Raw genomic sequence first — 16,173 nt, forward strand, 5'->3', positions numbered from 1 at the left:
ATAAGGAATATAATAAAAAGGAATTATAAAAATCAAAGACAACTTTATAGTGAATTATTATTTCTCTGGAGTTCTTTACAGTTATAATAATCTTATATCAAGCACATATTGGTATCAGAGTAGTTGAGCTTGAGCATGTAAAACTTGCTAAAATCAGTTAGAACTCATTTGGGGCAAATTAAACATTTTAATGATCCACATCTAAACAGCAAAAATAGTGTACTGCTACTGAACACTTATATTTAGATACAAATGAATTTAACATAATATTACTACATGTATTTTATAAACCGCATTAGTAGTCTCATGTAAATGTGCTCATCATAAGGAATAGAGATCACGAGTTTGATCCCTGGCGGAATCACACCAAAGACTTTAAAATTGGCAGTCACTACCTCTCCATCAAGCATACCGTATTTCAAGAGATAGATAGAGTGACAGCTGGTTTGCACGGTCAAAATGATGTGTTAAAGTAAGGTGACATGCTTTCCTTTAGCTGTTGCTTCTGTGATGTACCAAATGAAGATCCGCCTAAGGGTCAAAATCATAAAAAAAATATTCATAAATATCTAATACTGGTATTTAAGATTTAAACCATCTGATTGCATTGATGCATATTGATAGGTTTCGTAATGATTATCAATAAGCAGAGTTTAACATAGGAAAAAACAACAGAAGTCGGGAGTGTCATGGTATACAGTTTTTGTACCTTTAACATTGACATGTAAGTAAAAGGCTAGGTTTTCAGTTATATTGGTGAAGTTTTGTGAAATGTTTAAAGTTCCCGGTCTACTTTTATATTTAATCGCTTGAAATTCAGGACTTCTAGATTTATATTCACTACAAAGAGGGTTTTAGTTGATATAGGACAAATAACTCAAAAATGCAAAAAAAAAAGCCACTTTTGGGTATTGTTGGTATCACATTTGATCTCTAATTTCGATAATTCAAGTTTTTCATTTTTGATTCGATTTGATTTGCCTTGTACAATTTGACTTTTAAAACTTCCAATTGGAAAAAAATTCCAATAGGAAAATTGTCCTCCAATTGGTCAAATAATTGATAAATAATTCCCATTGGAATAATAATGTTCCAATTGGAAATCAATATTCCAACTGGAATATTTTTTTCCAATGGGAAAATTAATTTTCCAACTGGAATTATTTTCTCTAATGGGAAGAAAGGTTCCAACTGGAAATTTTGTTTTCCAATTGGAAAAAGTGAATTTCCAATGGGAAAGCTGGTTTTCCAATTGGAAAGTCAATATTCCAATTGGAAATCAAGTTTTCGTATTGGAATAAATTTTCCCATTTTTTTTCAAAACTTAAAGAAAATGTTTACTATCTTCACAATGAAATTATTATATTTGTTTTTCCAATTTAATTCCACACAGTTTGGTGCATAATATAATATATTTACTCTAAAAATGTCGATTTGGGGATTTGCAAAAATTAGAATTGCAAATTTAAATTGGAAAGAGTTATATACTTAAAGAGGTCTCTGTAGTGTCCATCTTTTGTAATGCTTTGAAATATTTTTGCCGTCATTTATGTATCTCGGCACTGCATTGCATTCACTGTAATAACACTGGTGAAAACCAACAGACCAAAATTTTGATAGGTATCAAAATGTTGCTTTAGATATGCATGTAGACTTGGCTTTAATAACTATTTTCTTTGCCATCTTTTATTAGCTGAGTTTCAAATGCTCAGGATTACTGGATAAGATTAAATTTTCTTAAAAAATGGCATTATCTCAGTTAGATCTTTTTTTCCCAAGATGCAACTGTTTAAACTGTTATAGATTTTTTTTTCAAGATTTTAATAAGATAACTCAGACATAATGAATATGTAACATGAGAGTATTGTCATACTTGTATATACACATAAAACAATACATTCAACGTAATAGAATAATAATATAGTATTCACAATAACAACATACAATATAATTATGCATGGTTTCAAAATAATGCAGCTATTCTTTTTTTTGTTATAAAAATACAAAGTCGTTTGTAAACATCAACATTACAAATTGATAGCAAACTTTCCATTTTAATTTAACTTGGATATTTGATATAGTAATCTAGTAAAAATCTATTTCTCAAACTGACAACTACTTCCCATTGACATATAAATAACAGATGAAATTCATCACCAATACCATTTTCACATAGATTACAAAACCTTTCATGTTTGGGAATATTTTCCCACCTTCCTGTTTTTACAGGAATTCTCAAATTAGAAACTCTAAATTTTGTTAACCATACTCTATTTTTTTCTTCAACCGAATTAAATATTTCTCTAAACCAATTTTTAAAAGATCTATAAAACTTTCCTCTAGAAGATGTTGAAATTTCATTATTTGCATAAAATACATCCTTTTCCATCTTGATAAAAATCTGATTGATTCACAAAAATATACCCAAAACCAGTATTATTAAATAAAAATTTTATACAATTAACCCATTTAAAAGAATACTGATCATTAAGATTTAACAAAAGTTTATAAAGAATACAGCTTATTTTAGATTCATTAGACATAAGTTTGCTCCAATTAGATGCCATTCTCATTTTCTAGTGGAAATCTCCCCAATTCTCTATAGACACATAACTTTGGAGTATATTGGAGTATACAATATTTTAAATGTACATTTTCAATCAATGTCAAATTTTCATAGTCCCAGACTTCGCAACCATATAATAAAATTCGTTCAATAATTGAATCAAACATTTTTAATTGTAACTGTATTGGAATATTTTCATTTGGTATACATCTATAAATAAAGTGTAAAGCTTTTTGTGACTGATTGATCATTTTCTTTCTAGTTTCTATAAAATAACCATTATACTTAAATATAACACCTAAATATGAAACACATTCTAAATTTTCGCGATAAAAAAAAAATAAAAATCATCCTTGCACTTTCTTTTACTGAAAACAATAACCTTTGTTTTAGAAGCGTTTACTTCAAGCTTCCATTTATCATAGTATGACTGAAAAATATTTAAAGATCTTTGTATGTCTGATAAAATAGCTGTATCGTCGGTATACAAAATCACAAATAACTCTAAATAAATATGGAGTTCTTCACTAAATCTAGTCTTGACAGTATCTAACCATTGACCTTCTAAACTTTTAAAATAATCCTCTAAATCATTCAAAAATATACAAAAGAGAAAAGGAGATAAATTTTCACCTTGTCTGACACCTGTTAAACATGGAAAGAAATCCGATTCACAACCATTATATCTAACACATGATTTGATTCCTTGGTACATATTATAAATCCCTTTGAAACAATTCCCTTTTATATCATAATTTTGCAGCTTTTAGCAAAGACAAGACATGGAAACAGAATGAAACGCCTGTTTAAAATCAATAAAAATACAAAAAGTTTCTTTCCAAATGCAAAATATAATTCCACCAGAGCATGCAATACAAAGATGTTGTCAATTGTAGAGAAACCTTTTCTGAAATCTGCTTGATTTTCTGAAATCAAATTAATTTCACTTGCAAGTGTACTAAGTCGCATGTTAATAATGGATGTGAAAACGTTTCCAAGACAGCTGATCAAGGTGATAGGTCTATAATTGATAGGATTTGTCTTCGAACCCTTATTTCTATACACTGGTATAATGATACCAGTTGTCCAAGACATTCCAGAACCCTTTGTTATCATGTTTTGAAAGTGTTCTTAACTCATTTGAACACTTTTCTGTACATTTTTGGTAATTGGCATTTAAAGTCGAGCGGTATTCTTTAACCAATTTATTCATCTCGTCTTTGTTTTCGCTAGAATGTTTCTATTAAATGTAGTTCTAGCTTTGTTGAACATCTCTCGTTTATCTTTACAATCTTGATTGAACTGCGGCTTATTATTGGTAGTAACCTTACCTTTATTGGTGCTTATACTAAAGAGTAATCAAGGGAACCAAGGTTATAGCGGTAATCAAAAGAATGTAATTCAGGGACAAAGACCAGACAGGGAAAACAGACATACACAACAAAGAACATAAAGTAACTAAAATCATACATACTAAGTAACAAACGTAAATGAGCAACTAAAAACTCCACCAGAAACTGGGAGCATGGACCAGGTACACCGGTAGTGTAAGCGTCCTCTGCTTTTCTAGAAACACCCGCCGAGTTGTCCGGGGTAGACAAACGAGGGATGGAAAACCATGACCCGTTGAATAAATCAGTTCTCATGGTGCTGATGGATACACCATAACGATCCACGAGTTCATGATAACGACCATAAAACTTTTGTAGTGATGACTTCAATCTTGTAGCAACATAACCTTGTTCCAGAAGCCTATTTGTTAGAGTTCTAGCGCGATACAAAAAGTCTGCGTAGTTTCGGCAAGCTCTGGCATAATGTATGGGTTGTGATATGAACACTCCATACGCAGGAGCCGAAGGGATGTTGCCACAGATGGAAGGAAAGTTGACAATTCTGAATGAAAAGTCATCACGTTTGTGTTAAGTTTGGTCAATAGTTTTCCTTTACCATCGATTTCTAAGTGTAGGTCAAGATATGAGGCTGACTTCACAGTGTCTGTAGTATCCTTTATCTCAAGTTCTTTTGGGTAGATGCGATGTATCAAATCCCCGAAATTAGGATTGTTTAAAGATAATACGTCATCTATATAGCGGAAACTGAGATTGAAGGATCTAGCCAAACGATATTCTTTCTTTCTGATCAGATCTGCTATAAAGTCAGCCTCATCAGAATGAAGGAATAGGTCAGCAAGTAACGGAGCTCAATTTGTTCCCATTGAAATGCCGACCGTTTGTTGAAAAACACGTCTACCACACTGGACAAATATGTTGTCGATTAAAAATTCCAGCATTTTGTAAACATCTTCCTCTGTATATTTGGAAGATGATTTGGAATTATTTCTTACAAAGTATGAGGAATCTCTACCAAGAACTATATATTTGTATCTAGGTGTACCATCTTTTTTGGAAAAACAACGATGTATAATGTTTTTAAGTCGGGACTTTAACTGAGTATGGGGAATAGAAGTATACAGTGTTGAAAAATCATAGGTTTTAATGCTATTATATTCAGATAATAGTCTTGAACTGATTGTCTCCAAAAGATCTTTGGAATTTTTCAGGATCCACATTGAATTAATACCACTACGGGAGTAACAAGTATAGTGGTAGGACTGTAGACCCTCTTTGACAGTTGTGAGTATAGAAGTTAAAAGTTTTGAAAGAGGTTTGGTGGTACATTTTGCAGATCCAGCTATGAAACGTTGTTTGTATGGATTCTTGTGAAGTTTGGGAATCCAGTACATAGACGGTAAATCACAATCATCGTCCTTGGTAAAGCTTTTTCTGTCAAAGAAGTAAGTATTTGACTTAGATCACCAACAAGGTTGTTATTTTTTTTCAGACGTCTTTTTTAACATTAACTTTCACCAATAATTGTTCAATCGTCTGCAGTTGTTCGCGTTTGGTAGACTATACTTCCAAAAAAATATCCAATTTACGAGGGTTCCATCTTATTCTATTACAACTACCACTTTTATCATTGCCTTGGTTTGGTGACATTGTGTTAAAATGAAAAGTGAAAAATAAGCTACTGTGGATATCAGAGAACAGATTAAAATCATCAACACTAAAATCAGAAATAAAATCAAATAGGGTTGGTGAAACCAACAAAAAATCCACAGTACTCGAGTCTATACATGATGCTCTACCTGTGTAACGATCTGAAAAAAGTCGACAATTACAAATAAACTCTAACAAAAGTTTACCCTAGTTGTTAGGGTTAGTTAAATCTACCCCTGTCACTACTATATCTGCCCAAAGGAATGTTTTTACCCTCTAAAATTTTAAAAGAATTTATAATTCACTTCAAATTCATCATCTTCAGGATTTAGATATTTCAATAATTTTTCATCTTGCATAACAAAATCTCGATCGTTAGATGTTCTCGCATTAAAATCTCCAATTAGTGCAATTTGTTCAGTTACAGTTGAAAAATGTATTAACTCATCCTCTACTTCAGAAAAAGATTGATCAGAAGAATACTTTGAAAATTCTGGAGGTATATAAACTCATCCCAATAAAATAGTTTGTCAATATCATGTTCATTATGAATAATATTAAGTTATAAAGTGGACTCTTGAATCCTATACATTAATATGTCACTAGCATAACAATTCCCTCACATGCACCATAAGTATGTTTGAAAGCTGATTATATATCTACTAGAGTATATATATGCTCCCCTGACACTTCTTTAGTAATCTTTTCTTGGTGAGTAGAAAATCAGGGGTTAAATACCTTAATTATTAGTATTAGAAACACTCAACTTGCTTTAAAAGCTGGGTGGGGTGTTATTTATGCAGTCTCGCCTAAAACTTCGAGAACCTGAATTACGCTTTATACTTCTATCAAGATTTAATTCTTTAGATCCCTGCAAACATTTTATTGTCTTTTTGGAAGTATTCTCAAAATAAACATTATAAACTTTTAAATTATATCTAGCATTAGTATCGTTTTCCCCTGTTATTTAATTCGTAATATCCAAGTAATAACGATATTTTCAATACATGATAATGATTTTGGTCAATTTGATATACTCTTTATAAATTACGCTTTTCAACATCTGTGACTGTTAGAGCTCGAATTACTGCTACATGTTTGTTAGTCACAACTCCATTGTACACGTTAATTTTGTTTTTCATCATTGCGGAGTTCAAGCCTATAGATCTTTTGAAATGACATACCTACTTGGAATCTGTAGCTTGATTTTTCTTTCTTTGTCTATGGTCAATGGACAAAGATTCTGTGATAGAAATCATCAATTTAGTACCTTTGTAAGTGATGATTGCCGGAAATGGTTATTGTGCACATGGCCCGGCTTTAAACCCAGGGTATTGGTAAAGTGTGGTGAAGGTAGATCATTCAACACTATTAGCAAAGAATGTAAGAAATCCTATTCTGGACTCTCTGGCTGTGAGACGCAAGGTATAATGGATATTTAACTTTTACTTTGTTATAATGTGTTTTAGACATGAAGCCTAATGTGCAACTTTATTTAATTTTATAGTTTTTCTTTATTCTTTGACACTTTAATTGACAGATTATCTGACCCAGAGTTACGTAAAAACTTCCTTTATTCATTGCTCATTCATCTACAAAATTGTTTGTTTTTCAAAAACTACAAAAGATATTTTCTGTTGTAAATTATGATGCCATCATGGCAAACATTCTTTGCACCGAAATACACAATCTTAAACTTCTTGTTGCAGTTCTTAAAAATGATACATGTAATTACTTAACGGCCAGTGCTCAATAGCACAAATACGTGTACTGTTTTGCTCGTTTTTCTCTTACAGAATACATTTTTCAAAGTATCGAGACGCACGGATTTCTTGGTCAGTTTTTGTTGAAAATTATATTTGGTATATAAAAGCCTTTCTTTTCCCCTTTACATTTCATCATAATATATGCATTTATCACTGTTAAAAGCGAGTGCAAATTAACATTTTCAAAATCACACTCAAACAAGTATCATAATTTGAAAGCGTAAGTTTTCATTTGACTATTTGGGTCAGATTACTTCTATTCTCAGTTTTCGACTGACCTATTCTTTTAGCCGATATCGATATCATTTGTAAAGGACTCAAATGGTACCTGGATTAAGTTAGCTGTATAAAAAATGTAGACCTGAGAAACGTTTGCGAGGTTTAACTGTAAATGCTGTGATAAGTGATAAGGTGTCATATTTTAAATACAGGTCGATAAAATGGTGTGGTTCTTATTATCTTTCAACTGGGAAAATGGAGGTAAAAAAACGTTAACAATTCAATTGAAGAATTCAGATAATAGTAAAAACACAGTAAATAAATTGATATATCAACAGACATTTGGAAGAAAAATATGCTCACTTTTATTATCTATTTTTAAATTCAACATGACATCCAAAAGAGATACATTTTATGAAGTATTTTTTTAATTTTATTGATGCTTTAAACAATATATGGAAATAAAAATATTTTGAAGCAATATTATCATATTTAGCAACTAACAGGCCCTTATTCATACAAATAACTTCGTTAATTTGTTTAGTTTTCATTATTTATTCTTTGAACTTTGTATAAAGTGTAGACATTTACAGTAATATGATAGTGATTTGTGTGTAAATTCTTTTCTTTAAAATTTCTGTAACTAATGTTAAAAACGGCAGCGCTTACACCATACTTTGATTTTGTTTATTCAGTGAAAATGATCATGGCCAAATGTTACTTGAACATTCAATAATATTAACACGTTTTCAGTGTTTCACATGCAACATTTGAATTCAACCAAGAATCACCGAATTATAGCAATTACCTCGTTGCAAAACGTTTCTTACTAGGTTCAAATATGAGGTCATAACATATGCTTCGTGGCGTTACTTGACGAAAGACAATGAGAGGGTAAAATTGAAATATGCAATAAATTAATCCCTCTAAATTTCAAGCAAACGCATACATTCTCCTTTTTAGCTCACCTGACTCTATTGTGTCATTACTTTGCGTCTGTCGTCGTCATCGTCGTCGTTAACAGTTTTTCAAAACTATTGTCTTCCGACACTACCAAATTATTTAGAAACAAACTTTGAATATTCCTTTGGGTATTCTGCCTAGAATTGATGTGGGGATAAAACTTGACAGCTGTTACCACAAACAGGACATAAGGGGGTTAGTCAACAGTTTTTCGCATATATCTCCAAAACCGTTAGGTTTAATTAAATTCTGACATGAAGTAATTTTAAAGTGTTTTACACGATGATATCAAGTTGTGGTCGAGTTTTTCTGTTAATTTGTTTAGTCATGTTGGATTTATTGCCCTTTTTGTGCGTTTTTCGTTGCTATTTTAAATATTATTACTTTACAAAATCTTCACCACTGACACTACTTGACCAATTGAAACCAAACTTAATATGGATTTTTCAGGGAATTTTGCCTAGAATTGGTCTAGGGATTTTTTATTCGTCGAAAAACACCGCCGTTGTTACTAAAAATAGAACAGAAAAAGTGGGAGGTCAGGCAGTATTTTTTCGAATGTATCTACAAAACATTTAGGTTTTACCGAACTCTTACATTAAGTAAAAGTGTTCAGCATGCTGAAATATGTTTGTGATCAAATGTTCGTAAGCCCTGTCGGAGATATTGTCATTTATGGAAGTTTTATTTTGCTTTTTTATGTTATTACTAACAAAAGCCTTCTCTGCAGAAGCTACTGAATATTATTTAATGAAATCCTTAGTTATGAGCAACGCGAATTTTATCCAAAATGGGCGCTTTTACAAAAAAAAATAGGATGTTGCTCATTAAGACAGGCGAGCGATTCAGGCTCTTTAGAGTCTCTTGTTTATCTACAGTACAAGTGCCTAAATAAAAGTATATGTAACGACACTGGTATACCCTAGCCGTCATTGAAACACACGGAAAAGAATCATACAACAAAACGGGATGTCTTTACGTTCCGAGTTGGCAATATCCCACTTATCTGTATTCCATGAGTGGCAACAAAATAAACAACTTGGTGGTCCTATTATTTCAAAAAAAGAAGATTGAGCTTACCCTTACGATGCATAAATTGGATGTTTCCCCTGTGTTTCCGTATCTTTTGCAGTCAACCCCCTCCCCACCCTTCCCAGCGTATAATAACAGTGATATTTAAATTTGGTCTTTTCTAAAATACACAATTATAAAAGAATTTCGGGTAAATCTAGATAACACGTCGGTTTTATAATGACATAGGTGATATATGATTAAGTATGACTAGCCAGTGAATGATTTTCTGAATTTATGGCATTTTACTTGTATAACCATTACTATGAAAAATTATTGTTGGAGCTCTTATTGTTGTTCATACTAAAAATAAAACTTTAAAATCTACCTTTTCATAAATCTATTCATATTGACATTGTAGTTTATTTGGAATAAAAACATTCGTCTGAAAATTACTTTTTGTGAATAAATCATCGGCAAAAAAAAGAATCATCGGACAAAAACAGAACAATGTTTATTGTACAAACCGGCTTTCCGAAGAACAACCCTCCCAACTGTGGTTACGGGTTTTACTATTGGAATGTTTAGTCATACAACACATCAAGAATTCACTTTAAGTTTTGCAGGGAGGGATGAAACGTGTGTAGAAATATATGGGCTACCTAATTTTTTACTTTATTAAATGAATCTATGGAGTTACGAATGGACAGTTTTAGTAGTTGGTGTAGGAAATGAAGTTTTACTTGCCTCTGAGCAAGTATCATCGACACTTTGTTTTCGTGTTGATTATTTTCTTTTCCGTTTTTTTTTTTTTTTTTGTTTTTTTGTTTTTTTTTTTTTTGTGTTGATTATTTGTTCTGTTGGTTGAATCAACTGAAAGCTATAATTTCTAATGTGTTCTGTTATGTAGAGTGGGCATATAAAGACTCCAATTAGACTAATGGAGTAGTCAAGGGAACCAAGATTCGAGTCGAAATCAAAAGAATATCCATTGTATGCCGAGGATAAATACTAGACAGGGGAAACAGACATACACAACAACGAACATGAAATAACCAAAAGATAGCAACAAAACTTAAGTTAATGAGCAAGCCAGACTCCATTAAAACACTTGGAGGATAGACCATGTACACTGGTGTGGTAAGTGTCTTCGGCTTTCCTGGAAACAACCATGGAGTTGCTTTTAAAAGGTACGCCCGGGGACGAATGAGGAAAGGAAACTATGACACAGTGAAAAAATCGGTTCTCATGTTGCAGATGGATACATCATAACGTTCCCTCAGTTCATTCTTTTGTAGTGATGTCACTAACTTTAATATTGTAATAACTAAGGAACTGTTAAAAATATCTTTCTATTCTAATAATTTTGTAAGATTTGTGGACTCAGGGATTTTGTAACACTCATGCAAGTAAGGTGGGGTTTGTTACCTAAATTTCATTTTGTAATATGACAACAAAGTGTCAATGTAATCCAGTGCAATCCAGTTCTTGCATTTGACAAAGATATTTTAAAAATGTACATGATACAACGACTCAGAGCAGTTAAGTTTAATAAATAAATGATATTTATAAGGTTATGCAATGTGCTATTTTTTAATATTAAAATCAGGTTCAAATGCTACACATATATATATAGTGAGAGGGAAAACCTTTTTAATGACTACTCACCATTAGTTACCTATAGTATGTTTGTACCATAGTGGGTCTATCTTTAAAGGAAAGATAGCACATATTTTGTTTGTCATATTTAACCTGGTTCTAAGAACAATGTGTGTCAATATTACGAGCCATTTACTATAATATTTTTGACATGTATTTATGATATAGGTACATGTGGTTTGAAGAGGAATCCTTGTAGAAATGGCGGAACCTGTATTCTCAGGTCTGAGGGAAAACTAAAGCCTGTTTGTATGTGTAATCAAGGATATAAAGGACAGTACTGCCAAATTGGTAACACCTATAGTTACGGTGTGCCTTGTCCAAGTTTGACCTAATTACATATCAGAAATAAATGACCAATTAAAAAGTCCTAGACTTCCGTTGTATTCGTTGAAATTCAAAGCATTTGACATTTAATTTGTATTGCTTTTGTTTCTTTTTCTTTTAAAATTAAGTAGATTCTAATTCCCTTAAATACTGGTTTACTTGTGGCTCCGTCAATCATTTCGGCCAATTTAATGATATTCATATCTTTATCAAGATATTATAAGCTAGAAAGCAAATTTCATATATGATAGTGTATTGATAAAAACATGTGAAATTTGTTTAGGTGATTCTTAAATACCAATCCATATAAAAATCAATAGATGTGATTCAAGATACAGGAAAACCAACCAACCAGGCAATTATTTCTTGGTCCTCTGATGCTATATTTTTGACGTAAAGAATTTTAAAAAGGATTTTAAAATTCTTCCTTGAATTAAATGTTCTAATATCACTTTGCCTTGATTAAGTAATTGCAATATACTTTACATAAGTTTATAGTACATTCTATTACAATCGTCTTTTATTGATCACTTGTATCATTAATGGATGCAAAGTAATCTGTTCCTCTTTCATATAATGTTTGTACAAATAAAATGTCTTTGCCTGTATTATATTAAATAAATGTCTGTATCTGTCTGTTTGTATATGAAAATTAGAAAAAAAAAGAATAACAAATTAAGGAAGGTAACTCATGCAAAGAGCCAATTTAATACAAAATTTTTGAAATTCAGTGAAATCCATTTTTAATTTTAACCTCGATGAGTTTGTTATGATGTTGAAATTAAATAACACTAGTGAAATCTTTTTCTCTTTGATACCGATTGATATCCGGCTCTGTCATGGCAGAAATTCTAGTGATCGTCCGATTTTGACGTCACCAATGGTGTTGGAAGAAACAGGTAAAAATGTCATTTTCGACCAATGAGGTAGAAAATGATATGCAACCACACAAAGGCCAATGGCCATTGTAATATTTTTATATCACTAGTTTGTTTCACATCGTCCATGGTGTGATATTGCTAATATTTATCTGTCTAAGAAGTAGATAAAACAACCAAATCATAGAGAATAAGAGCATTCCATATCGTTGGAACGAGTTTAACCCTTGAGTGCCAAGGCTATTTAAGGGTGAGTGTTTTTGGCATAATAAGGGTTAAAGCGATACTTTTCATCTTGATGTTTTTAGAGGGTGTATGAGAAAATCAGAATATTACCCATATATCTTTTTTTGTAGAACCTCCACTTAAGGTTCAGTGTTCCTGGACACCTTTCGCTCCCATAGCTGACCCAACAGAGTGCCATTCTTACTTTGACTGTGGTGGTGTAAATGGAAGACAACCAGCAAAGAAAGAATGTGAATACCCATTATTGTTCGATGTAATTAAACAAAAGTGCCTAGATTACAAGCTAGTGTAATGTGGAAATAGGAAAATTTTCAAGTCGAAATGTAAGAATTTCAACTGTTAATTAGAAAATATTTGCATATGCGCGGTATTGGGGTCTTACGTTTGGCCCGATAGCAGGCTAGTTCAAAATTAAAATGATAGTGCTATACATAATTGTTTTGTGCAATTTAGCATTTTAGACACAGAGTAATCCTTTTAAAGTCCGTTCTCCTAGTTTAAGTTGCCAACATTGCCAAAAAATAAGATACTTTTAGGTAGTTTTTTTTTACAAGAAGACTAAGTATGGCTTTACATTATGATGAAGCTAATAAAATTAATTTGGTGTATGGTTCAATTTCCTATGGCAACTTTGTTATTGAATTATCTACATGTACAAAATTTAAGCCAATCATAAACCCATAATTATACTCATTACACTCAAGGTAATTACAGAAAATATCAACATAGAAAGTATGTGCATGGTTCGTGTGAAACAGTTTATCCGAGCTGCGAACAGAAATCAGACGGCTTTCACCCACAAAAAGAGTCCAAAAACCGGTTCATGATTTGCGACAATGAAAGGCTAAAAAGTGTTGGGATTTGCCCAGACAGTAGTAACGGACCACAGATTGCAACGAATAAGGGATGCAGGAATATCTTTAATGTCTCACCTGAAAACGGTGGTTGGATGCCAAACTGCACTAAAAAAAGAGATGGTTATTATCCACTTAAAAAGGGTGGTTGCCATCAATTTCTTATTTGTAGAAAAGGAAAATTTAAGATTGGAGAATGCCCTCGGGGTTTAGGTTTTAGATACCATGAATCTAAACAAGGAAACCGAGTGACATGCAAACCAAAAGCGGAAGTTTGTAGACCATGTGGATATAAACTATAGTAATATTCAGATGATAAAAAAAATAGATAGTGTGGGTATTAATAAACAAGCGCCGGGAATTATGCACAAATCACAAGACATTTACGCTAAAAACATTTTACATGTTTCAATTAAAACAATTGAAAAACCACATGCGAATACTTTCTGGAACTTTATAAAACGATGCACCGTTAATATAAAACACCATATGTAAATGATTTAAATCAGTGAAATTACGAACTAAACCGTAAAAAAACTTTTTATATGTACTTACATGTACGACAGCCCTCAAATAGAAGTACAAATTGTGATAGCCATCGAAATTCATATTGTCTGTTCACAAACTAGTCTACCAAGCATAAGAATGTCTATGAAAATGTTTAACTTAGTGATAATTTCATTATCTTAATGTTTATTTTTCGACTATTTTTTCATAAAAAATTTACAAGAGATTTTACTTGCTTGTAAACTTTCAGTCATTTTGTACTGATGTTGGATGATAGTCTAAAAATAATCAAAAGTATTTATTCCATTACCCAGTAAAAGAGATTTTAAACAAAATAAATGTTTTACCCAGTTTTATATTGTGAAGGGAGAATTGAAAATCTACAGTATAACGAATCTCTGTCGGCAAGACAAATATGTTTGGCGTTGGAAAGGACTTTGTTCTCGGTCGTTGGTGTTTTAAGAAATATCAAACAAATTGTACTGTTTTTTCTTAATACTTTCTCTACATTTTTATACTCTTTAAGACTCCATTCAAGTTGATTCGCGATCATCTTTATCTAAAAGAAGTTAATTTTCATTACAAACATAAAGAACTGTCAGATTCGTAATTGTGTCTGCGATATATTTAAAAGTAAGGTTTTAACTATATTGACTTCATTTACTTCAGCAAAGTGATAAAAGGATGATGACTACGACAGCAGTACATCCAAAATAGTTTTAATTAAAAGAATTTACCATCATTTGTATTGCGTAAATGACAATGGGAAAAGTAGATACTGAGGTGTAAAGGTAGGGAAAGTGTATGGAAAAATCAAGTCTTGTATGTATAGAATATAATTCTACTTCTTCTCCTATATTCTCCTTGATTCCGCCTTCTAAATTGAAAATATTGAACTATTTATCAGTCACAGCCATCTAACACTGTCGAAGATTTGGAAAAACAACCCCGCAAAATGAAGGCTTAAAACGTCTATTAATTTCGTAAAGATAGTTCATAACACTTTGAAATGGAATAATTTTTACAAACAGAAAAAAAAAACAAGTTTGTAACTGATAGATTTATAACGTATGTAGCGGTTTATGCCCCCGGCACAATATGCATGTTACGTGGCTTTAGTGCCATTTTTCATAGCAAATTCACGTGCAAATACATACAGAATATCGACAGTTTTGGAGGCGAACAGGAAATATCACAGTGAACCCGTGATATAATGTTTTGCCGAAACGTTCAGAACTGACATCATTCTGCTTATTGACGAATTCACAGCCGATATGAAATACCATTGTCAATGGAATTTTGAGTTACCACAGTAAGAACAACAGAAAAAATAAAGTTGCCGATAAATGAATTATAAACACAACCAAACTCGTTGACACTGTTAATCAGTTAACCTTTATACATGCTGATTACTCTGATAGAAAATGCAAATAAAAAGTGTCGACCTTTTGAACATTAGAAAAAACACCACGAAGCCAGTAAAGTTTCAAAACTTAAATGAATCGTTAAAATTTACAAGTATACAATACAAAGCAATACAAGAAATGATATCCTCATACATGGCTTCCGTAAATTACACCACGTACAGTTTACCCTCATGGTTCAACTAACCATTTTCTAAGTTTTCCTTACTTCACATGTTAAATAAGTAATTTTCGAACTGAACTTTCACTGAGAATTCCTAGGTTATGTGATACATTTAATATGCATACCGTTGCAAAGCTTGAAAAACAACGATTTCAAGATATTATTATACAAAATGTACAATGATTGTAAAAATTTTTCATAAAGTTTATCTGAATAAATAATACTGACAATCCATAATCGTACCTTTTCCGTTTCTCACACATGTTTACAATATTCATTCGCTTTTATTGTAAATTAAAAATATAATTTGAAAGTACAAATTCGAAGGTTTATTTTGACTACTTTTATTCAACATACAAACATATAATGCACATACAATGCATATCTATAGGTTTTGATGCTACACTGAGGGGTGGCCGGGTAGCTTTTTGACCCGGAAGTGCTAAGTGGAACCTCAAAAACAACTTGCATAATCCTTATATAATAATAGATTTATATCATCATAACAGTACAAAGTAAAACACAATCTTTAAAAAAACTGAGTGTTTTGACTTTAGACAATTAGTCGGATTCTGAAAAGTTTTGTAATTT

General features: G+C 31.7%; 1 protein-coding gene across 3 annotated transcripts; it reads left to right on the forward strand.

Annotated features, from left to right (window-relative positions):
* The first annotated feature begins 6,609 nt into the window (after positions 1 to 6,609).
* Positions 6,610 to 14,737, forward strand: LOC148612426 (uncharacterized). 3 transcript variants are annotated; one of them, XM_088593843.1, is made up of 4 exons: positions 6,610 to 6,990; positions 11,352 to 11,474; positions 12,745 to 12,957; positions 14,665 to 14,737. In XM_088593843.1, exons 1-3 carry the CDS (start codon positions 6,660 to 6,662, stop codon positions 12,924 to 12,926), a joined length of 636 nt encoding a protein of 211 aa, XP_088449969.1. In that variant the 5' UTR covers positions 6,610 to 6,659; the 3' UTR covers positions 12,927 to 12,957; positions 14,665 to 14,737. The 3 variants fall into 3 exon arrangements, with proteins under 3 accessions (XP_088449969.1, XP_088449968.1, XP_088449970.1); XM_088593842.1 differs by lacking the exon at positions 14,665 to 14,737 and adding an exon at positions 13,339 to 13,479 and having other exon boundaries at positions 6,612 to 6,990; XM_088593844.1 differs by lacking the exons at positions 6,610 to 6,990; positions 11,352 to 11,474; positions 14,665 to 14,737 and adding an exon at positions 11,483 to 12,409 and having other exon boundaries at positions 12,745 to 13,069.
* Positions 14,738 to 16,173: the final 1,436 nt, after the last annotated feature.

The sequence above is a fragment of the Perna viridis genome, chromosome 7 (assembly GCF_037379345.1).
Source record: "Perna viridis isolate PV_CMFRI_1.1 ecotype Kerala chromosome 7, ASM3737934v1, whole genome shotgun sequence".
NCBI classification, from domain to species: domain Eukaryota; kingdom Metazoa; phylum Mollusca; class Bivalvia; order Mytilida; family Mytilidae; genus Perna; species Perna viridis.

Excerpts from the sequence above, each read along its gene's own strand:
- LOC148612426 (XM_088593843.1), top strand. The coding sequence starts at position 6,660 with ATGTTTGTTAGTCACAACTCCATTGTACACGTTAATTTTGTTTTTCAT. Across the intron at positions 6,991-11,351 it reads CTCTGGCTGTGAGACGCAAG|GTACATGTGGTTTGAAGAGG; the intron begins GTATAATGGATA and ends TTTATGATATAG. Across the intron at positions 11,475-12,744 it reads AGGACAGTACTGCCAAATTG|AACCTCCACTTAAGGTTCAG; the intron begins GTAACACCTATA and ends CTTTTTTTGTAG.